Here is a 23,123-nt window from a genome sequence, read left to right as displayed (position 1 = left end):
TCCAGACCCCATCAAGCCGCACATCTTCATGGTCATTGAATTCATTCAACACTTTGTCACCACATCTTCCCCATGCCATGCAGTCCTAGTGGGCCCCCTTATTCTGTTCTTCTTGCCAAACCCCTGAGTCATACATTGTGTCACTTCTAGATTTCATTCTTCCCATCTTTTTTTCAGCCTTGCCTTACTGCTGTGTTCTCCTCAGCCTGTGCTCCTCCACCTGCCCCGGGTTTAACCTGTTTCACTTACCTGTCAACATTGGAATGCAGCTGTGGAGTTAGAGACCTGTACTGAGTTCTGACTTGAGATTTCCTAGCCCTGTGACCTCCCCGCAGAGTGGGCCAACTCCTCACATGTACCTTTGTCCTGAGGATTGGGTGGAATAGTGTATTCCACCCAATCACAAAGTCCATCCATCACAAATGCCTTGCACATCCTTCCCAAAAAGATTTGTCAGATGCGTGAAGTCGTGATGAGGTTTTGTATCCTTGCAAATGACACTTACAGGGAGGGTGTGCTACTACTTACTTGACCATGGAAGCCAGGGCCTCCTGATGGCAGTGACCTTGTTGAGCAAGTCACACTCCAGAGACCCAAGCCTGTGTCCCCAGTAGTAATCCTGACGGGTTCATGAGCAACCCTTGATGGTGGTAGACCTTGATGGAAAAAGCAATTATTTTTTAAATGAAATTTGACTTTTTTTATTAAGGGATACATGAACATAATATAAATTAATAAGTTACAAGAAGATTTGCAACTAAAATTTAGTCTCCTCCCATCCTCGCTCTCTAAAAGCACTTCTGTTCCCAGGGCAGCCACTGCTCAGCACTGCTGGTTGTCCTTCAGAAACAGGGCATATGTAAACAAGCATATTTTATGTATTTATATACTGACGTATGTTCTTTTTAACTCTAATAGCAGCACATTACCAATAACAGTTCTGTGTTTTGCTTTATTAACCAACACATTTCAGAGGTTTTTAAATCTTAGTAACCATTTCATGGCTAAATTTTAAATATTACTCTTGTTCATTATATTGATAGACTTTTAAGCAGTTTTGTTTTGTTGGATAGACATATCAGTCTTGGCTATTAATAGAAAATATTGCAGTGGTTATTCCTACATTTGCCTCATTTCATATTTATTGATGGTTATAATACCTAAGTTGGAATGTTTGGGTCAAAAGATAGCTGTATTTTAAGGAATTTGTAAATACTACCAAAGTGTTCTTTTTAGAGCAATTTACTTTCACACACACACAAATACTTGAAAGTGTCACATTTTAAAAACATGTTAAGTTTGTTCTCTTTTAAATGATGAAATTGGAGGAAAACCTAGTCAAAACATAAAATACCATTAATTGCCAGAGACTGTGTCACAGGGATGTGCACTACACAAACTGTTTTATTTTACTTCTTTTCCTCATTTAATCACCAACTTCTAGAAATTAAGATCCACTCACTACCAGTTCAGTTGAGTTTCCATTCTTGAAGTCAGTAAAAAAGATTTTTTTTTTGCCATTTTTCATTGCAGTGCCGTATTTGGTTGAAGAATTACTTCCCCTATTTTACACATGAGTGCTGTCCTTCTAATTCTGCACTTCATGTAACATCCCTTCTCTTTGATATTTGCTATTCTTGATCATCCTGTTGCTCTTACTAGACTGTGAGCACGTTGGCACCCTGCTTTCTTCTTTATTGGAATGCTTCACACCATGCCTGGGTTTCCAGGTGGGCTGAGCAGGGTGCCATGGGCTGTCTGAAGAAGCCCTCCACAATTTATAACAGTATTTCTACTAGAAAATATGACACAAATAACAAATACTACTTTCTGATTTTTTTGTGCCATATTTTTTTTTAGGAAAAGGAAAGAAACTTTATTAATATGAAAAAGTTAATTTACAAAAACCCCTTAAAATGATGAAATGAAGCTAAGAAGTTCACTGATACATAAAAATCAATTGTAATTCTATATCCCAATAAAAATACACATATGATAACATTTAAAAATACTACTACTTAAGTAGAGTTAAAAACATGAAATGCATAATAATACATTTCACAAAATGTACACAAAAACTCTATAATAAAAGCTGTAAAATATTTTTAAAGTCCTTCATATTCCAGCATTGACATACTCCTCAGAGCACAGTTCTTACCATTTTAGAACTAGAATCTCACTTGGAATTGCTGTTCGAGGTTACTGATGGCTGCAGTCTTCTAACTGCAGAGTTTTATAAATACTAATCTTTAAAGTATTAGAAAAAGTGTTTAAATCTACATTCACAAATAAGGTCTAAGAGAGTGATATAAGAAATATTAACTTTTTTTTTTTTTAATTTTTATTTATTTATGATAGTCACAGAGAGAGAGAGAGAGAGAGAGGCAGAGACACAGGCAGAGGGAGAAGCAGGCTCCATGCACCGGGAGCCCGACGTGGGATTCGATCCCGGGTCTCCAGGATCGCGCCCTGGGCCAAAGGCAGGCGCCAAACCACTGCGCCACCCAGGGATCCCTATAAGAAATATTAAAAAAAAATTAAAAAAAGAAATATTAATAAGACTTTGAGTTGGTAGAAAATTTATTTGGAATATTTCAGGAAGTTTAACAACTGTGGACAGGCACATACCACTTACCCCTTTAATTCTTAGCTTGGCTAAAACTTAGTGAGGGGAGTTTAAATCTCTTATGATTTTTACAATATCTATAATTAAAAACATTTTTATCCAAGTGTTAGTGATGCCCAAATTTTTATATCAGACTCAGACTGGTTCCCTAAGTGCTAGGTTTTGCCTCCAACTATTTGACTTACCCAGTTTGTTTTAAAAATGTGTATAGGGATCCCTGGGTGGCGCAGCGGTTCGGCGCCTGCCTTTGGCCCAGGGCGTGATCCTGGAGACCCGGGATCAAATCCCACGTCGGGCTCCCGGTGCATGGAGCCTGCTTCTCCCTCTGCCTATGTCTCTGCCTCTCTCTCTCTCTCTGTGACTATCATAAATAAATAAAAATAAAAAAAAAATTTAAAAATGTGTATACAATGGAATATTACTCAGCCATTAGAAACAACAAATACCCACCATTTGCTTACGTGGATGGACCTGGAGGGTATTATGCTGAGTGAAGTAAGTCAGTCGGAGAAGGACAAACATTGTATGGTCTCATTCATTTGGGGAATATAAATAATAGTGAAAGGGAATAAAAGGAAAGGAGAGAAAATGAGTGAAAATATCAGTGAGGGTGACAAAACATGAGAGACACCTAACTCTGGGAAATCAACAAGGGGTAGTGGAAGGGGAAGTGGGCCGGGGGTTGGGGTGACTGGGTGATGGGCACTGAGAGGGACACTTGGCAGGATGAGCACTGGGTGTTATGCTAGATGTTGGCAAATTGAACTCCGGTAAAAAAATTTTTAAAAAAAGGACTGAAAGCCCACATATTCTGCATTCAAGTACTAGAACTGAAGCTTCTCAGGAGCACAGAGTTTGTCCCCCTTGTTTGTTGCTGTGATCTCATGGACCAGGACAGCGCCTGGTATGTAACAGGCACTTAGTAGCCTCCAGGAGCTCACGGAATCTTCCCAGCCTTGCATTCTTTCAGTGTCCCCTTGACCATCAGTGACATCATCAGAAGTCATTCTTCACACCTCTCATCTTGGTGTCCTCACCAGCCATGACCATGCGGCACTGAAAGTCTTGAGTTTTACCATCCTGACTCCCTGTCTGCTCTGTTCCCCTCCCCGTCAGGACACCTGCCCTAACCCTTAGCTCAGGTAACAGTTGGACATACCGAGTATATACCCTTCCATCCAACACATTGGAGCCATGAGTCTGTTGGAGTGATGGGTCATACCCACCTTGCTTTTCCCTCCCCCACGTTTGGCTGACAGCAACCTGAGGGGGGAGTTATTTATGTTTTGGTTCCTTATGCCCAGAGCTTTACATGTAACATCGTGTAATAAATGTTTTGAATGATTAATGAATGAATGAAATCTGTGTTGATGCTCCTAAATACTATTTAGACTTTAAAATCTATTTAGACTTTAGATTTTAGTTTCTACTTATTACTTTGAACTAATTAAAGTTAATGGAAGTATCATCAAAATTACATTTTTAAAATTTTTATATAATGAAGAGTTCTATGAATGTACTTTTTTTAAAACTTTTATTTTTTATTTTATTTATTTTTTTATTATTTTTTTATTTGTGATAGTCACAGAGAGAGAGAGAGAGAGAGAGAAAGAGAGGCAGAGACATAGGCAGAGGGAGAAGCAGGCTCTGTGCACCGGGAGCCCGACGTGGGATTCGATCCCGGGTCTCCAGGATCGCGCCCTGGGCCAAAGGCAGGCGCTAAACCGCTGCACCACCCAGGGATCCCCCTATGAATGTACTTTTTATACAAGAATTGTAGCTATTAACTAAGTTCATAATTTCCAATATGAATGCTTGCTGGGTAAAATGTACAGAAAATAATGCTGTTTGCCTTTAAACATTTTTTTTTTTTGTAATATTTCTGTTCTCATGTCTGAGGACAAAAACCACAATTCTGAAGGACAAAATTATAGGAACTATCCCAATGTATATACCATACTTAGACTAAAAAATTTACCAATTTGTTCTATGACTGAATTGCCACCACACTTAAATGTTAAAAACTCTTCTAGTATTAAAAGACTTTGGCATGACTTTTGGCAATCAAGTTTCTTTTAAAAAATTACTGTTATATTTGAGCTAACAGTTTTTATTAAAAATTCTCAAGAGTTGCCCTTTTATTTTTCTAGCATATTTTGAACATTCTTAAGATTATAAGAGCAATGATATGTCTGTGTGTGTATATATATCTTTGAACATTGCTTATAGTTCTGTAATATTTGTAAATTTGTTTCCATAGGGTTGGACAAAATTTTATGAGTTTTCTTTATCAGATCTTCGGGCTGGATACAGCATTATTGACAGGCTCTTTGATGGTAAGTTTTACTTGTATTAATACCAGAGATAGTATTAATGTGAAAAATTGTTTAAGATCTTACTAACAATGTGATTTCTTCAAGAATGATTTCCTATAATGAAATTTGTTTTCTGTTTTTCATGTGTTTTATGTCCTGACTGCCAAGCTTGTGTTACTAGATAGTTCTTTATCTGTTGTGATCATTGGTTTTATATGCCATAGCTTTCTGATTGATCTGTAGCTTTCAGGAAACAGAAGGCTAGAAAGACCTTGTCTTCAGTTTGTGGCCTTCCTAAGTTTGAGGCTCATGAAGAACTATTCAGATCTCAGGAACTGTTAAAATCCAGGCTTATGGTAGACTATGTTCACTATGGTGGATCTGTAGAATCTTACAATTAAGTAGGAGTCAGGATTGAAATAGGGCAACAGGACCATGTGATCTGATGGGTGGAGACCATCCAACTCTGTGCCTTTTGAAGACAGGAGTGGTACAATCTCTGATGTGTATTGTATAGGGCCAGGGCAAGGAGACACTTGAGTTGAGACCAGTGGTGGATTGGAGGAGAGAGTATATTGATTATAATCTCAAACTTGAAAATGATTCCTGTCTCCCCTTCCCACCCCAACACCCTGCCAAGCCGCCCTTCCTGGAGTCAGCCCTGCTTCGATAAATGGCACCACCATTCATGTATTTGTTCAGGTTCATAACCTATGAATCACTCTAGATTCTTTCTCTGATCTTTAAACATTCAGTGTTTGGGCAACTTCTGTCCCTCCCATGTCCAAACCAGATCATGATTCTGTTCATTTAATCCAAGCAAGAGCTTCTTCACCAGTCTGCTTTCTGATTTAGCACCCTTTGGAAATTTGTTCACATTGTGAAGAAACTGTTTAGAAAAGTAAAATAAAGTATATAATTCCCATTTAAAACCTACAGCAACACTCGTCATCTTTCCTTTCCTCCATTGAGCCAGGCTCATTCCTACCTGAAGGCTGTGGTTGGTGCTTTTCTGTCTGAAATGCCTTTTTTTTTTTTTTTTCCTCAGACCTTCCTATGTCTGTCCTTATCATTCACATCTCAGCTTCCAGGTGTCCTCTTTAGATACGCTTTTTATTACCACCAGTCTAAAGTCATTTAAAAATTACTCTCCACCCCTTCTTATGTTGTATTGTTGGAGTACATGAGTGCTACCTCGTAGTTTTTTTTATTGTTTTTTTTTCATTTGTTGTTTTCTCTCTTCCTACTAGAGTGTAATCTACCTTAAAGTAATGTCTTTGACTGTTCTGTTAACAATATTCCTTGACACCTGTGGTAGAACCTAGCCTACCATGGGTACTCAGTTATTGTTAGGTGAATTAATATCAGATATCAGAAATGATTCTATGACTTAACTTTGGCAGAATGATAAGATTAGACATCTAGGATGTGTCCAAGTCTCAATTTATTTGTTTATGGGATGAAAATTTTGAATGGACTATGTACAAAATGTACTTACATCATAAGACCAAAGCTCAGTGAAATTTCTACACAATGAACATACTTACGTCACCAGTGCCTTAATCGAGAAACAGAACATCACCACTACCTCTGATTCCACTCTGTCTCATGCTGCCTTCTGGTTCTGACCATTTCTCAACACCCACCCACCAGCTCTTGTGGTGAACAGTAGCATCTTACTACATAGATCAGTTTTACCTTATTTTGTAAAGCTGGAGTCATGCATCACATATATGCATCATATACAGTCTTTAGGTTCTTGGATTTAACATTATATTTGAGAGATCCACCTATGCAGTTACATGTAGTTATAGATCATTTATAATCAGTATATATATAGTATGCCACTTTTTGATTATAATGCTTCCCTGGATGGTCATATGGGTATCTTAGGGTGATTATGAATAATGCTGCTGTGGCTTTGGGTAAATAGTTGGATGTATTTATATTGAGTATATGTATGAGTAGATAGGGTATTTACTTGTTTACCATTTGTTCATCACTAGTGAATGCCAAATAATATTCCGAGTGAGTTTTTCTTTAACAAATTTTGAATTATATATCAGAAAACTGTACACAAATTTACAATTTGATAAATAGTCATATACTGAACCTTTGTAACTATCTCCAAATCAAGAGTAATACCACCCTTCCAGAAGTGCGTCTTTTTTTTTTTTTTTTTAAAGATTTTATTTATTCATGAGAGAGACACACAGAGAGAGGCAGAGACATAAGCTGAGAGAGGAGCAGTTTCCCTGCAAGGAGCCTGATGTGGAACTTGATCCCAGATCCCGGGATCACGCCCTGGGCCAAAGGCTTAGCACAACCGCTAAGCCACTCAGGCATCCCAAGAAGTGTGTCTCTTATTCCTTTATGCATGTGACCCAACACTGCCCCATTCCATGCTAAGGGTAACCTCTTTTCTGATTCTATAAGCTGTTGTTTTTAATGTTAATTTGGACAGAGTTTTCTGGAGAATATATAGTAATGCTTTAGCTTGTATTGAAACTTGGTGATTTCTTTCTTTCTTTCTTTCTTTCTTTCTTTCTTTCTTTCTTCTTTCTTTCTTTCTTTCTTTCTTTCTTTCTTTCCTTCCTTCCTTCCTTCCTTCCTTCCTTCCTTCCTTCCTTCCTTCCTTCCTTCCTTCCTTCCTTCCTTCCTTCCTTCCTTCCTTCCTTCCTTCCTTCCTTCCTTTTTGTTTTCCAGTTTTTATTTAGATTCAAGTTAACATACAGTATAGTATCAGTTTCTAGAGTAGAATTTAGTGATTCATCACTTAAATGTAACACCCTGTGCTCATCACAACACAGTGCTTCCTTCATGCCTACCACCCCTCCAGCCCATTCCCCACCCCCTGACCTACCTCCATCAACCTGGTTTGTTCTTTGTTGTTGAAAGTCTCTTATGGATTGCTTTCTTCTTCCCTCCTCCCCTCCTTTTTCTCCCCATTCCTCTATGTTCATCTGTTTTCTTTTTTAAATTTCACATAAGAGTGAAATCATGTGGTATTTGTCTTTCTCTGACAGGCCTATTTCATTTAGCATACTACTCTCTAGCTCCATCCATGTCATTGCAAATGACAGGATTTTATTCTTTTTGGATACAAAAAGATACAATGGATACAAATGATACAATTGTATATGCCATTTTAAGATGAAGAAACCAAAGCAGGGAGTTTGAATGATTTGTGATTATGTTTGAAGCTTGTGAGAATTAATAGCATTATATCATTTTATATATACCACACCATTGAATTGATGTGAGTAAGAAGCCAGTGCTTTAAAGTGATAGTGAATCTCATGGTAAAAATCTAACTATATAATCTCAGGATTACAGAATTTCTTGATATTGGAGACTTCCACGTATACAGAGTTAAGAAAGAGAAAAAGTTTTAATTATAGGGATGAGTAGGTATAGAAATTACATAGCTTCCAAGACCTGGAGTATACGTATAACCTTGAGCTTCCTGATCTGTAAAATAGGAATGATAGCAGATACTACATCCACTGGCTCAATTCTTGAGAATTTTGAATGAGAAAAGCCATAGGAAACATTTAACATTTGATACATTGAATATATTGAGTAAGCTCGCAATAATTATTGACTTACTGCTATTGCTATAATTTCAGCTCTGTTTTTATTTAATCCTAAACAAAATTCACTCTAAGATCAGTGAATATAAGAAAAACAAGATCTTAGAAATTCTATAAAATATTTTATATAATAGTTATTTGTATCTTATAAGGTGAAAGCTACATCAGTGTTTCTGTATGCCCTGGTGATCTATGAATGAATGACATGTCCATTACCAATATATTATTTAATGAAGACCCAGGCAGAACTAAGAAATTGAGTCCTGGTGAGGTGCCTTATTATAGCTATTTGGCTGCTGTTGATAATGAGAGGTTGGCAGGAGGCAGCTTTTATTAGTCTTCCATGCCACCACAGCCTGGACCACGTGTGTCTTCGTGCCAATCTCTGCATTTTATAGTAAGTGAAACTAAACCAGTGGTGCTAGCAGTCATGTCAAGTAGCTAGTTTAAGTACAGGTACAGTTGTTTCCTCTATTTACTGCAGACCTGAGATTTAATTCTTACAGTTTAACACTACCACTGAACTGTGATTAAGAGGATGCTTTTGTTGCAAAATGAAATAATAATTTTAAAGTCTCACTTTGTGTTGTTTTATACTAGATTTCTCTTTTAGAAACTGGATAGTTGACCATTAGAATCATGACAGTACAGGACTATAATGTGTAAAGTTATTTTGTAGAGTTTTCTTATTCAGGTAATTTTGATAAACTGAGGTTTTCATCATTGTATAAAATTAGATTTTGGAAATATTCTAAATAATTTCCCATTTAAGGAGGCAGTGTTGTATAGCAGACAAGAGTATGACTTTGGTTTCAGAGCACCTCATTCTGGTTCAGATATGTGGTATTATGTGATTTTCTGATTTGGGTCACATCCCCTTCCTATTCCTCAATTTCTCCATCCATATAACTGGGTAATTTTAATACTTCTATGTTAGAAGGCTTAAGTGAGTTTGTATATGGAAAACATTTGGGGAATTTTACTTGATTAAATAATCTCACTATTAGCTCTTCTGTGATTATGTTAATTATTAATAAGAATTTATTAATGAACTTTACATTCTTATTAGTGAACCTTTTAAGGAATGATTTAACTAAGTTAAATGTATATTGTTATATCCTATAAGTATAACTGGAGCCAGGAATTTAGTTAATATTTTAGAATAATTTAGAGTATTTTTAGAATATTTCTAAAACCTTAGAGATAAAGCTAATAGAAGTTATGTTTTAAAATTATAGGTACTAAAGATGTGCAATGGGAATTTTTACATGGTTTACTTGAAAATGCTATTTATGGCGGACGCATTGATAACTATTTTGACCTTAGAGTTCTTCAGTCATACCTGAAACAGTTTTTTAATTCTTCAATAATTGATGTTTTAAACCAAAGGAACAAGAAGAGTGTTTTTCCATATTCTATATCTCTACCCAAATCCTGCAGCATTCTGGTAGGTATAATTCATCATTTTTAATCTATTACCAGATACATAAATCCTTTCTTAAATTGTTAAATAAATGTTTCTTTTCAAATACACAAGTAATTCTCATTCACAAATACGGATTATTATTACGCCAGTGCATGGCCTGATTCTATGAACTCTACTTAGGTGTCTTGTTCACCTTTGGAAACTTAGGAACTGATTGATGAGAGTAGGATATAGTGTGTAGGTACATCTCACAGACAAGTGTTAAGGCTGCTGTGAAGATCTGGAAGGAGAATGCATACCAGATCCTAGTGGGAGTGAGAGGGCTCTGGTGGGTTAAAGAACTGAAAAGAATCAAATATTTAACAAGTGTACCTTCACTTTCTTGCTTATGAATGTAAAGCAGATCTAACTATATAGGGGATACACTGTAGATGGCTTTGATGGCAACGTTTTGTTGATGTGTGTTTATTTTAGCCAACTGAAACTTTTCCCCTGGAGTCATCCTATGAAAGCCATGTAGAATGCAGTCATCTTTTCCAGAAAATAGTACTAAATATAGCCCTGAGGTTTTGGTTCTAATTTATTTTACCACAAACTTATCTTTGCTTAGTGTCAAATAATGTTTTTATTACCTAGAATATTATGATCATGTATCTGTTCATGAATTACAGAGATATATATTCAATTATATAGGTCTCTCAAGATTGTGGATTTTTCTCTCATCCTATTTTTCAAGAAAATTCTTTTGGTTCAGTGACATAATTGTCAAAAGTCAAAGTTTAAAAATCAATATTAAATATGTTACTGAATAGATTTCCTATTATGTTAAGTATCCCATCTGTTTTGTTTTTCAGTGTCTTTCATTCATTTACTCATTTATTCAGTAAGAGCCACTGACCATCTCTTTGCCCACTGGTGGCCCAGTTTCAGGCCACATGAGTGCCGTGGGCATCTCTGGGGCTGACGGGAGGGCTTCACCCAGCAGATAGAGCCATCCCATGGTTACTCTTGGTCCATTTATTTCACATAGTGCACTGACAGGTCTTCCCTCTCCATTTGAGCTTTGTTTTTTTATTTTTTTTAAAGATTTTATTTATTTATTCATGAGAGAGAGAGAGAAAGAGAGAGGCAGAGACACAGGCAGAGGGAGAAGCAGGCTCCATGCAGGGAGCCTGACGTGGGACTCGATGCCGGGTCTCCAGGATCAGGCCCTGGGCTGAAGGCGGTGCTAAACTGCTGAGCCATCCATTTGAGCTTTAAACTGAGAAATAAAACTACAGAAAAGTGCACGTCATAAATGTACTATGCAGTGAATTTTTATACACTGAACACATGAATGTAACCAGCACTAGGACCCAGAAATAGAACATTACCAGCCCCTGTTCCCTTCTAGTCACTGCCTCCCCCACAAATGGTGCATTGCCTGGGCTTCTAATTGCCTACATTAGCTTTTTTTTTTTTTTTTTTTTTTTTTTTAAAGATTGATTTATTTGAGAGAGAGCATGCACATAAGTGGGGAGGATGGGGTGAAGGCAGAGGAGAGAGAGAGAAACTCAAGCAGACTCCCGGCTGAGCATGGAGCCCAACATATGGGGCTCAATCCCAGGCTGAGGTCATGAGCTGAGCCAAAACCAAGAATCACCCAGGCGCCCCAGCCTACATTAATTTTGTGTGCTTTTTTGAGTTTCACATGAATGGTATCATTTGGTGTACATTCTTTTGCATCCAAGTGAAGACAAATCTGTGTAGCTGTCATTTAAGAAACATGTCTGTGTATGGTTGTCGAGGGAGAGAAGATGCTAGCCAGTATACATGAGAAAAGATCTCAGCCATTTTGATGGGGAATAAGAGTTTTACATTTATAGGATGATTTATGAGAGTCAACATTATGCTTTCTATTTAATAGAGCTATATATAGTAGGAGGAGGCCAGAATTCCCCAGGAGGGCGAGAACCCTGGCTTGTGCTCTATGCCGCGTACTTACACATGTGTCCAGGCTTCTACCCACAGACTCACATATGTACATATGTATTTCTGCATGTGTATGTTGTGATGGCACACCTTGTTGAGTTACAGGATGGGAAGAATTAAAAAAAAAAAAAAAAAAACAACAGCATATGTTTCCAAAATCTGACATGATTAAAGGCCCTGGGCGTCCTGAAATGGAACCATGGCATTGGAGGGACCTCTGGGGACAACTGCCAAGGATGAGAAGGGAGGACAGGGCAGAAACAGCCGTTTCTCCTAGCTCAGCAGGAACGGTGTAGACACATACATAGTAACCCTTCTGCGTGACAACAATAGGCAGAACAGTTCTTATCCTGAGCCAAACTGAAGAAATCCTCTCAGTCTACACTTGAGTTTCCATCGGGAGTTCAGAGTCAGTAACTGAACTGGTGCTCACAGTGATTCTTAGGTGCAAACAATAGGATTACCAGTGTGTTTCCTTACCTCTCAGCAGTGGGCTGGAGACTCGGAGTGAAATTGCTTGATGTGAAGGAAGTGGTTGACAAAGCAGTGCTTGCTCTCAGAGTATGTATATATAGGCTTCTGGGGCTTCTATAAGTTTAAGAAAATAACAGGGATATTTACCTTGGGGTAAGCAGAGCTGTGCTCTGCAGATGAGTCTTGGGTAGGTTACAGGGAAAGTAATGATGGGGCTTTCCAGAAAATGTCCCACATGATATCTTACACATAGTAGCCATGGCCACCAAAGTATTTTTGTTTTCATCCATGCAAGGGAATGTGAGGAGTTAAACTTAAAAACTACAGTATCATGTAATTTAGGGATGAAAAGTAGTAATGACTAAGAATATTTTCTGTAGATAACTAAGTTTTACGTAGACTTGAAGTTACATTTACCTAGAAAATATAAACATACGAGTAATAATTTAATACTTATGGTACCTATTCTTTCTAATTTCAGTGGTTGTAAGTTTGATCTCTATAGAAAAGCTGTTTCTCACTTCTTTACATTCAGGACTATCGTGCTGTCATTGAAAAGCTTCCAGAGGATGACAAACCGAGTTTCTTTGGTCTTCCTGCCAACATAGCTCGCTCATCTCAGCGCATGATTAGTTCACAGGTAACCTAAGAAAAGAAGTGCTGTGTAGAAAAAATGTTGTCACTGAGCCTGAAATGAACATGAAATTTGATCTTGGTACTGCAAACCCCAAAAGTTGTTATTTAACTTTCATTTTATTTAGCATGGTAGATTCCAGCTCTACCTTAAATACATTTAAAAAGAGCCAAAGAATTCTATATTAATGCAATTATTAATAAAATAACATTGAACACAATCACTTCCTCCAAAATATATTTATTTTACCTCCTGTAGTGATTTTAAGGCAACATTTTTAAAAAGTTTTTTATTTTAATTACAGTATTTTTAACATAGAGTGCAATACTAGTTTCAGGTGTATACAGGTGTATAGTATAGTGATTCAGCACTTACCTTCATCTCCCAGTGCTCATAGGGACAGGAGTGCTCCTTCATCCACATCACCTGTTTCCCCCATCCTCACCCACCCCTCTGGTGACCAGCAGAGTTCAGAGTTTGGTTCTTGCTTTGTCTCCCCCCCCCCTTTTTTTTTTGCTCATATTTGTGAAATCATACGGTATTTGTCTTTCTCTGGTTGACTTATTTCACTTACCATCATAGCCTCTAGTTCAATCTATGTCATTGCAAACGGCTGAGTTATATTCCATTGTATATAGACCACATCTTTATCCATTCATCAGTCGACAGACACTTGGGCTATTTCTATAGTTTGACTATTGTAGATATTACTGGTATAAACATTGGGGTACATGTACCTCTCTGAATCTGTATTTTTGTATCCTTTGGGTAAATACCCTGTAGTGCAATTGCTGGATCATAGGGTAGCTCTATTTTTAACTTTCTGAGAAACTTCCATACTGTTTTCCAGAGTGGCTGCACCAGTTTGCATTCCCACCAACAGTGTATGAGGGTTTGTTTGCCTTTCTCCATATCTACACCAGTCTGTTGTTTCCTGCATTGTTGATTTTAGCCATTCTGACAGCTGTGAGATGGTATCTCATTGTAGTGTTGATTTACATTTCCCTGTGAGTGATGTTGAGCATCTTTTCATGTGTCTGTTGGCATCTGTTTGTCTTTAGAGAAATGTCTGTTCATGTCCTCGGACATTTCTGGCCATTTTTAATCGGATTATTTGTTTTTTTGGTGTTGACTTGTAGACATCCTTTTTAGATTTTGGATACCAATGCTTTATCAAATATGTCATTTGCAAATATCTTCTCCCATTCCATAGGCTGCCTTTTTTAGTTTTGTTGATTGTTTCCTTCACTTGCAAAAGTTTTTTATCCTAGTGAATTCTCAATAGTTAATTTTGTTTTTATTTATTTTGCCTCAGGAGACAGATCTAGAAAGATGTTGCTACAGCTAATGTCTGAGAAATTACTGCCTGTGTTCTCTTCTAGGAGTTTTATTGTTTCAGGTCTCACATTTAGGTTTTTCATGCATTTTGAGCTTATTTTTGTATCTGGTATAAGAAAGTGGTTCAGTTTCAGTCTTCTGCATGTGGCTGTCCAGTGTTCCCAGCACCATTTGTTGAAGGGACTGTCTTTTCCCCATTGGATATTCTTCCTCCTTTTTCATGGATTAATTGGCCATGTAAGCATGGATTTATTTCTGGGCTGTCTATCCTGTTGCATTGATCTATGTATATTTTTGTGCCTGCACCACTGGCACCTCTGTGATGTCTCCTGTGAATGTTGTGGCTGAACTGCTTTGGCCTTCAGTCCATTTGTCTGCAGTGGCTGTTTGTGCCTGTGGTGGGAGGACTCTGTGTTGTTTGTGGGCCAGTCTGGGGCCACTTTGGGCTTGTGTCGAGTCAAACCAGGAGTTTGCCAGAGATGCAGAAGAGCAGGGCACTTTCCCTGTGTTGTCCCCTGAGAAACTTTGATTAGTGAGCAGTGTCTCCAGGCTGACCCACTGTGTGCTCCCAGCCCACAGCTGGGGCTGCTGTCTGACTTGTGTGTGCACTTATCTTTCCTTCTCCCTGGGGCAGGAGTCACTGTGGAGGGGTGCTGGCCCCTGGCGGGGCTACTTGCACACTGCCAGCGTGTGACACATCTTTGGAAGGGCTCCAGCCAAGGGCACATTGCGGTTGCAGGTTTGTAGGAGAATTTGATGGCTGGGCTTGTAATGCTAATAAGGTGCTGGTTGCTGCCTGAGGACCTAGGCCATTGGGGTTGGAGGGGATGCACCTGCAGAAGAGCGCAGGGGCAAGTCAGGCAGTGTTAGCTAGGGGATGCAGTAGTCTCCTAGGAGAGGAGACCTGGAGGGGAGCCTGTCTGTAGGGGAATGCAGGTGTGGGGTGCACTGTGGGCAGGCTTGGAGGTCAGTTTTGTGGCTGCCCTCATGCCCTGGGGCGGCACTGTGTTTAGGCTGGGTGGTGGGGGAAGGGAATGGTGCCTGAAGGCTGCAGGTGTGGGGTCTCTGAGCCCCTGCAGACCATTCATCAAGTCCCTCTAGCTCCCCACTAGAACTTCCTGTTCTCTTCCCTGTGGCCTTTGCCCTCCATCCATCTACAGAGGGTCTGCTCTGCCAGGCTCCAGGTTGGAAACACTTTCTGGGGTGTTTCCCTATATAGGTGTCGCCTAATTGTATGCGTGGGGCTCCTACTCTGCCATCTTCCCCTTGAGTCTTGTAACAATTTACCATTTTATTTTTCCAAAGAATCAGATCTTAATTTTATTGATCTTTTCTATTATTTTTAAAACTCTGTATTTCTTTGTTTTTGCTCTGTATTATTCCTTCCTTCTACTAATGTGGGGTTTTGTTTTTTTTTCTCTAGTCCTGTTAGGTGGAAAGTTAGATTTTTCCTTTTTCTTAAGATTGGCTTGTATCTCTATAAACTTCCCTTCCAGAACTTTTTGCTGCTTCCCAAACATTTCGAACCATTGTGTTTCCATTTTCATTTGTCTTTAGGTGTTTCTTTTTTTTTCTCTTGTCTTTCTTCATTGATTCATGGGTTGTTAGTAGCAGGTGTTTAGCCTCCATGGGTTAGTGAGTTTTTTTGTTTTCTTCAGTTTTCTTAAGTGTAATTTTTATTTTCTTATCGTTTTTGTTGGGAACAGTGCTTGATATTATTTCAATCTTCTTAAACTTATTGAAACTTCTTGTGTGTCTTAACATGTAATCTGCTCTGGAGGATAACTCATGTTCACTTGAAAAGAATATAAGTTCTCTATTTTTGGAATGGCATATTCTCTTTCTATCTTGTAGGTCCCTTGAAAGCCAGTGTTTCGTGGACTTACTGTCTGGATGATCTGTGACTATAAACGGGATGTTAAGTCCTCTACTGTTATGAAATTACTGTCAGTATCTTCCTTCGTGTCTATCAGTACTTTTATATATTTAGGCGCTGCTGTGTTGGGTACATGAGTACATTACATGTTCTTGTTGGACTGATTCCTTTATTCTTATTTAATGCCCTTCTTCATCTCTTCTGTACAGGCTTTGTTTTAAAGTCTGTTTTGTCTGATCCAAATGTTGTTATTCTGACTTGTGTTTTCTCTTCCATCTTCATAGATTATGTTTCAATTCCTTCACTTCCACTTTTGTATGTGTCTTTAGGTCTTTTTTAGTCCCCATATACATGGGTCTTGTTTTTATTGTGGTTTTTAATCCATATGCTCCCATCTTTTGACTGGAGCATTTAGTGCATTTTACATTGTTAGATGTGTACATATTGCCATTTTGTTGGTGCAGTAGTTTCTCCGGGTGGATGTTGGTTCCAGCGGAGCCTGCCTGCAAAATGTGGTAAGACAGGAGGCCCTGGTGGGGTAAACTAGTTATGACATGGCCTGCCCCTCAGGTGTGGCCACTTGGGAGACACAGGGGAAGGGTGCCTTCCAGGATGGCAGGGTTGGGTGGGGCAAGAGGTACTGCTAGTTACTTAGCGTCAGAATGGGTCCCATAGGCTACTGGCCAGCTGGCCAATGAGAGGGAAAGAAAGTGATGCTTGCTCCCATCTTCTCTCCCAGAGAAACCTCCTACAGGTCCCTGTGTCTCTGGCACAAGTCCTAAAATTAGGAAATCTTCGCTTATACCCTAGGCACTTTTTAAACTTCCCTTTGAAAAGGTGCTTCTTGCTGGATCTCAGGCCTAATGATCTAGTATGCTGGCCTTTGAAGAGCAGAGACCGTTTACTGTGACCCTCTTGTTCTCCTGATTTTGAGGCTCCCAGAGCCAAGCCCGCTGATTTTCAAAGCCAGATGTTTTAGGGGCTCATCTTCCCATGCAGGTCCCTGGGCCTGGGGTTCCCAGTTTGAGGCTTGATCCCCTTCTCAGAGAGTTAGTGTCTTCATGCCTTCCCCTGATATTCCAGCTTCTGGGTGGCCATGTAGCGAGGGGTTGGTTTCCTACAGTGCCTTGTTTCCCTCCTAACCTGCTGTGTCGCCTTTTTTTTGTGCCTTTAGTTATGGAGGATCTGGTCTGCAGTCTCAGGCTGGAAAGTGAGTTGCATTACATGTAGCTGTTGACTTGGTATGTCTGTGAGAGAAGGGAGCTCCAGACCTTCCCACATGTTGTTACCTTCCGTAAATTAATGGTTGTCTGCCCAGATCTATGAAATTATTAAAATAACCCTCAAGAAACTGTAGTTCCCATTATTTTGTGTGGTTCTAATAGGATTAATGAAGTGCCATTCTCCTCTATCTTTTCCACATCTCTTCTTTCTTGCATATCAAAATTAAGCAAAGAAGGAAAATCTTATTTTTGTGGTGAAGGTAGAGTGATGTGCCAGCAGAGCCACTCAGACTCCTTTTCTGGGTCGGCACTTGCATGCAGAGGCCAAAGGGTACTCTTATCATCAGATTAGATACCCTGCAGCATCAGAAATGGTTCCCTGGTGGTGGCCATACTTGAGATTAAAGGAAGGCCGTTGTAATCAATAGCGAATTAGACTCCAGGATAGAGGTGTATAGAAAGAGCATTGTTCCTCCTCTTAGAACAACAGGAGAAGACAAACAGGACAAGTTCATGACTTTTCTTGAACCCATCTGAGAAAAGAGATATGAGTACCAGCTGGCTGGAGCCTAAGGGGAGATGAGTGCCCACATTGTCGTCAGTCCTGGATCATGTGACCTGGATCCCACTTTCTTGCAGGCCTCTTCTCAGTGGACCCCTACTGATGAGAGTCTTAGGAAGCTTCCTTCCTGGGGACAGCCTGGGGGAGCAGAACAAAATCCCCTTGGGAGGAGTAGGTAGCCAGGAAACTGCCTCTGTCTGCCTTTTGGGACAGAAGCGTCAACCCCCAGGGAGCAAGAGGGTGGGAAGCACTATTGCCCTTAGGGTACTGTTGAAAACTCAGAGGTTTGTCTCCCAAGCAGGCAGTAGAACCAAACTTAGATGTGACATGGGTGTCCAGACTATCGGATCTAGCCCTTTATCTGCTATGTCATTAGCAAATATCTTCTCCCATTCTGTAGGTTGTTTTTTGGTTTTATAGACCGTTTCCTTTGCTCTGCAGAAGCTTTTTATCTTGATGAAGTCCCAATAGTTCATTTTTGCCATTGTTTCCCTTGCCTTTGGAGATGTGTCTAGCAAGAAGACACAAGGCCGAGGTCACAGAGATTGATGTCCTGTGTTTTCCTCTAGGGTTTTGATCTATTCCTGTCTCACATTTAGATCTTTAATCATTTTGAGTTTATCTTTGTGTATGGTGTAAGAGAATGATCCAGTTTCATTTTAATGAATTGGCTCTGCAGTTTTCCCAGCACCATTTATTAAATGATGGATATTCTCTCCTGCTTTGTTGAAGATGACCATAGAATTGAGAGTCCATTTCTGGGATCTCTATTCTGTTCCATTGATCTATGTGTCTGTTTTTGTGCCAGTACCATACTGTCCTGATGACTACAAGTTTGTGATAGAACTTGAAGTGAGTCTTTGTGATGCCCCCAGCTTTGGTTTTCTTTTTCAACATATCTTTGGCTATTTGAGGTCTTTTCTCGTTCCATCTTAGTATTTGTTCCAGCTCTGTGAAAAGTGCTGGTGTTTTATTGATAGGGATTTTTGCTGAATGCATAGAATGCCCTGGGTAGCATAGACATTTTCACAATGTTTATTCTTCAATCGTTGAGCATGGAATGTTTTTCCATCTCTTTGTGTCGTCCTCGATTTCTTTCATAAGTGTTCTGTAGTTTTTAGAGTATAGATCCTTTACCTCTTTGGTTAGGTTTATTCCTAGGTATCTTATGATTTAGGTGCAATTGTAAATGGGATTGACTCCTTAATTTCTCTTACTTCAGTCTTGTTATTAGTATATAGAAATGCAACTGATTTCTGTGCATGGATTTGATCTCCTGCCATTTTGCTGAATTCCTGTATGAGTTCTAGCAATCTTGGGGGGAGTCTTCTCCATTTTCCTCACAGAGTATCATGTTGTTTGTAAAGAGCAAAAGTTGGATGACTTCTTTGCCAATTCGGTTGCCTTTTAAAACTTTGTGTTGTTGATTGCTGAGGCTAGGACTTCTAGTACTATGTTGAACAACAGTGGTGAGAGTCAACATCCGTGTCCTGTTCCTTACCTTAGAGGGAGATCTCTCAGTTTTTCTCCATTGAGAATGATATTCACGGTGGGCTTTTCATAGATGGATTTTATGATATGAGATATAATCCCTCTATAGGGCTAGAAGACGGACACTGTGAAGAGTTCTAATCAAGAAAAGATACTGTATCCTTTTTTAAAGATTTTATTTATTTATTCATAAAAGAGAGAGAGGCAGAGACACAGGCAGAGGGAGAAGCAGGCTCCCTGTAGGGAGCCTGATGCGGGACTTGATCCCAGGACCCCAAGAATCACGACTTGAGCCAAAGGCAGAAGCTCAACCATGCCACCCACGTGTCCTAAAGATGCTGTATTTTGTCAAATGCTTTTTCTGCATCTATTGAGAGGATCATATGTTCTTGTCCTTTCCTTTTTTTATCACATCGATTGATTTGTGAATATTGAACCACCCTTGCATCCTAGGAATAAATCCCACTTGGTCAGGGTGAATAATCACCACTTTTAATATACTTTTGGATCCTGTTGGCTAGTATCTTGGTGAGAGTTTTTCCATCCATGTTCATCAGGGATATTGGTCTGTGATTCTTCTTTTTAGTGGAGTTTTTGTCTGGTTTTGGGATCAATGTAATGTTGGTCTCCTAGAACGAGTTTAGAAATTTTCCTTTAAGATTTATATTTCTATAGGATTTGTGTTTCTTTAGCTCTGAAATTTTTACTGCTTTTTCAAAATACAATATATGGTTTATATAAAGGACTATATTATTATAGTTATATATGTATATAGATATAGAGACAACTGTAATATATGTGTGTGTGTGTGTGTGTGTATATATATATATATATATATAACTGTAATATATAACTATATATATATAACATTAAAAGCATGAAGAGGACGCCTGGGTGGTTCAGTGGCTAAGCGTCTGCCTTTGGCTCAAGGTGTGATCCTGGAGGACCAGGATCAAGTCCCACATTGGGCTCCCTGCCTGTAGCCTGCTTCTCCCTCTGCCTATGTCTCTGCCTCTCTCTCTCTCTCTCTCTCTCTGTCTTTCATGAATAAATAAATAAAATCTTAAAAAAAAATAAAAGCATGAAGATATAATGAAACTCATGAATCAATAACTAAGAACCACGATATTACCAGTAACCTGAATCAATGTACATGATTATCTTGTTCCTCTCCCTTTCTGTTAAAGGGGACAACATTCTCTGTTTTAAATTTTTTTTTAATGTTTATTTATTTATGATAGTCACAGAGAGAGAAAGAGAGAGAGGCAGAGACACAGGCAGAGGGAGAAGCAGGCTCCATGCACCGGAAGCCCGATGTGGGATTCGATCCCGGGTCTCCAGGATCGCGCCCTGGGCCAAAGGCAGGCGCCAAACCGCTGCACCACCCAGGGATCCCACATTCTCTGTTTTAAAATAGTTTTTAAATTTATACTTTTTTAGTAGTTGTACTACATGCATGCATTTCACACACACACTTGTTCCTAAAAGTATATTGCTTCATTTTGCTAATTTTTGACCTCATAAAATGATGTTTTCCATGTGGTGTTCTAGGACTTGCATATCTCATTTTACATTGTTTTCTAAGATCTATTTATGATACTGGTTAAGCTGTAGTTTCATTATTACTGTTTTATAATATTTCATTATATAAGTACTTCATTGTTTTGTTATGACAAACAATGCTACTATGTACATTTGTGTACATGTCTCATGGTATGTCTGTGTAAGAGTGTCTCTAGGGTATGTATTTATGAATAGAATTGTGTCAGAATGTTTTTAGCGGTTGTAGTACTTTACATTTTCACCAGAAGATTGTAGTATCTACATCCTTCAATTCCCATCAGTGGGTGGTATTTTTGAATGCTTTTATATTTGTTAATCTAATGTGTTAAAATAGTATCTCACTGTGGTTTGCATTTTTTATCACTGAGATTAAACATCCTCCTGGGCTCTTCTGGGCCATCTCTTGTTTGTTAAGTGGGGGTGGGGGGGGACAACAATGAGACAGATATGGGTACTGCACAGTGGGAGGAGGGGAAGGGCTGGTAGAAAAGAGGCCAGGAGGCAGCTGGGAGCCTGGGGGTGGGCTGTGGTAAGTGCCAGGCAGTCTGGCAGCGCTGACCCACAGGATGGAGGCTGGAAGCAGAGACAGGTGCAGGACAACTGCAGGGGCTTCAGTCCTGCTCAGAAATGGTAGCATATTTGGGGAGGCAGTTCTTATTGACCAAGCTCCTTAGTTGCTGTAATTCTCTATAAAAAGAATTTCTACTAAAGTAACATACTTGTTTTTCTGTAAGAGCTATATATTTTTAAGTGCTAGCTACATACTCAGTTATTTTTTCCTAAACATGCTTTGAAGTTCCAGAACTTTATTATTTTTCAGAACCAATAGCAGTTTCATAGCAAAATTCTTAAAAGGAGTTATGTTTATTCTTAATGATGTTTTTTTGTTGTTGTTGTGGAAGATTTGAAGATAACTTGTATAATAATTTTAGCCACATTGCACTGCATGACTGTGAGGAGTTAAGCAGCTATGCTAATCCTGAGAAGTCAGGAAGCTTAGGATTCCTTTTTTAATTTTTTAAATTTTTTAAATTTTTAGTTTTTTTTAAGCTTAGGATTCCTAACAAGGAACAAGGAAGCACTAAGTTCACAAATATTATAACTTGATATTTTACTTGTATATGTTACAAGAAAATAAAAATATCTTTGTTTGAAAAGTAGTGCTAAAGGGAAACAAGCATTTATCTTTGCTTTGTCAATGATATTTCATGTTGATGAAAGGAAAATTGATGAAAGAATGTTCTTTGCTGAATAACTCTAAGTAATAAATATAGAAGGAATGACAGAATTTGAGAAATCACTTCTAAAAATCCTAATAAAGCAATTGATTCATAAAATTTTTACCAAAATTTGAAAGCATTGTGTGGCAGGTTGATGGGGAAGTTTACAGGACAGGGGTCAGCGGCCACTGCCTGTGCCCCGTGATCAGTCTTTGTATCACAGGAAAGACTCGTACAGATACTGGGTGCCTCCTGATGTGATGCCATCTCAAGGACATTTTCCAAAGACATCTTTTACAAAAGGACCTCCAACCCAGCTGAGATTTTAGAACGCCTCAGTGGTTAACAGGAAACACAGGGGTAAGAGAACAAACTTAAAAACACTAGTGAAGGGCATCCCGGGTGGCTCAGCGGTTTAGCACCGCCTTCAGCCCAGGGTGTGATCCTGGAGACCAGGGATGAAGTCTGGTGGTCGGGCTTCCTGCATGGAGCCTGCTTCTCCCTCTGCCTGTGTCTGTGCCTGCCTCTCTCTCTCTATCTCTCTCTGTTTCTCTCATGAATAAATAAATAAAATCTTAAAAAAAAAAAAAACACTAGTGGAACCAGAATATGGGACAATTTGCAAGATAATAGACTCGGTTATATCAACATGTTAATGACAAGGAGGCTCAGACAACCTGCTCTATATTAAAGGGACTTAAAATACATAACAACTACATGACCCTTCTGTGGATACTGATTCACACAATCTGTTTTGAACAAATGTTAAGACCATCAGGCAAATTTAAATATGCACTAGGAATTATAGGAC

The 23,123-nt window shown here is 38.9% G+C and overlaps 1 protein-coding gene across 1 annotated transcript in view; it reads left to right on the top strand.

Annotated features, from left to right (window-relative positions):
* The window catches only part of DYNC2H1 (dynein cytoplasmic 2 heavy chain 1), a 339,893-nt gene that overhangs the window by 188,619 nt on the left and 128,151 nt on the right, over positions 1 to 23,123 (top strand). The window contains 3 exon segments of the mRNA XM_025465708.3: positions 4,887 to 4,962; positions 9,773 to 9,981; positions 12,941 to 13,045. Coding sequence (XP_025321493.3) covers positions 4,887 to 4,962; positions 9,773 to 9,981; positions 12,941 to 13,045 — 390 coding nt within the window.

This window comes from Canis lupus, chromosome 5 (assembly GCF_003254725.2).
Source record: "Canis lupus dingo isolate Sandy chromosome 5, ASM325472v2, whole genome shotgun sequence".
NCBI classification, from domain to species: Eukaryota; Metazoa; Chordata; class Mammalia; order Carnivora; family Canidae; genus Canis; species Canis lupus.
The sequence above is the reverse complement of the archived record's forward strand: the minus strand, read 5'-3'. Positions and strand labels throughout refer to the sequence as shown.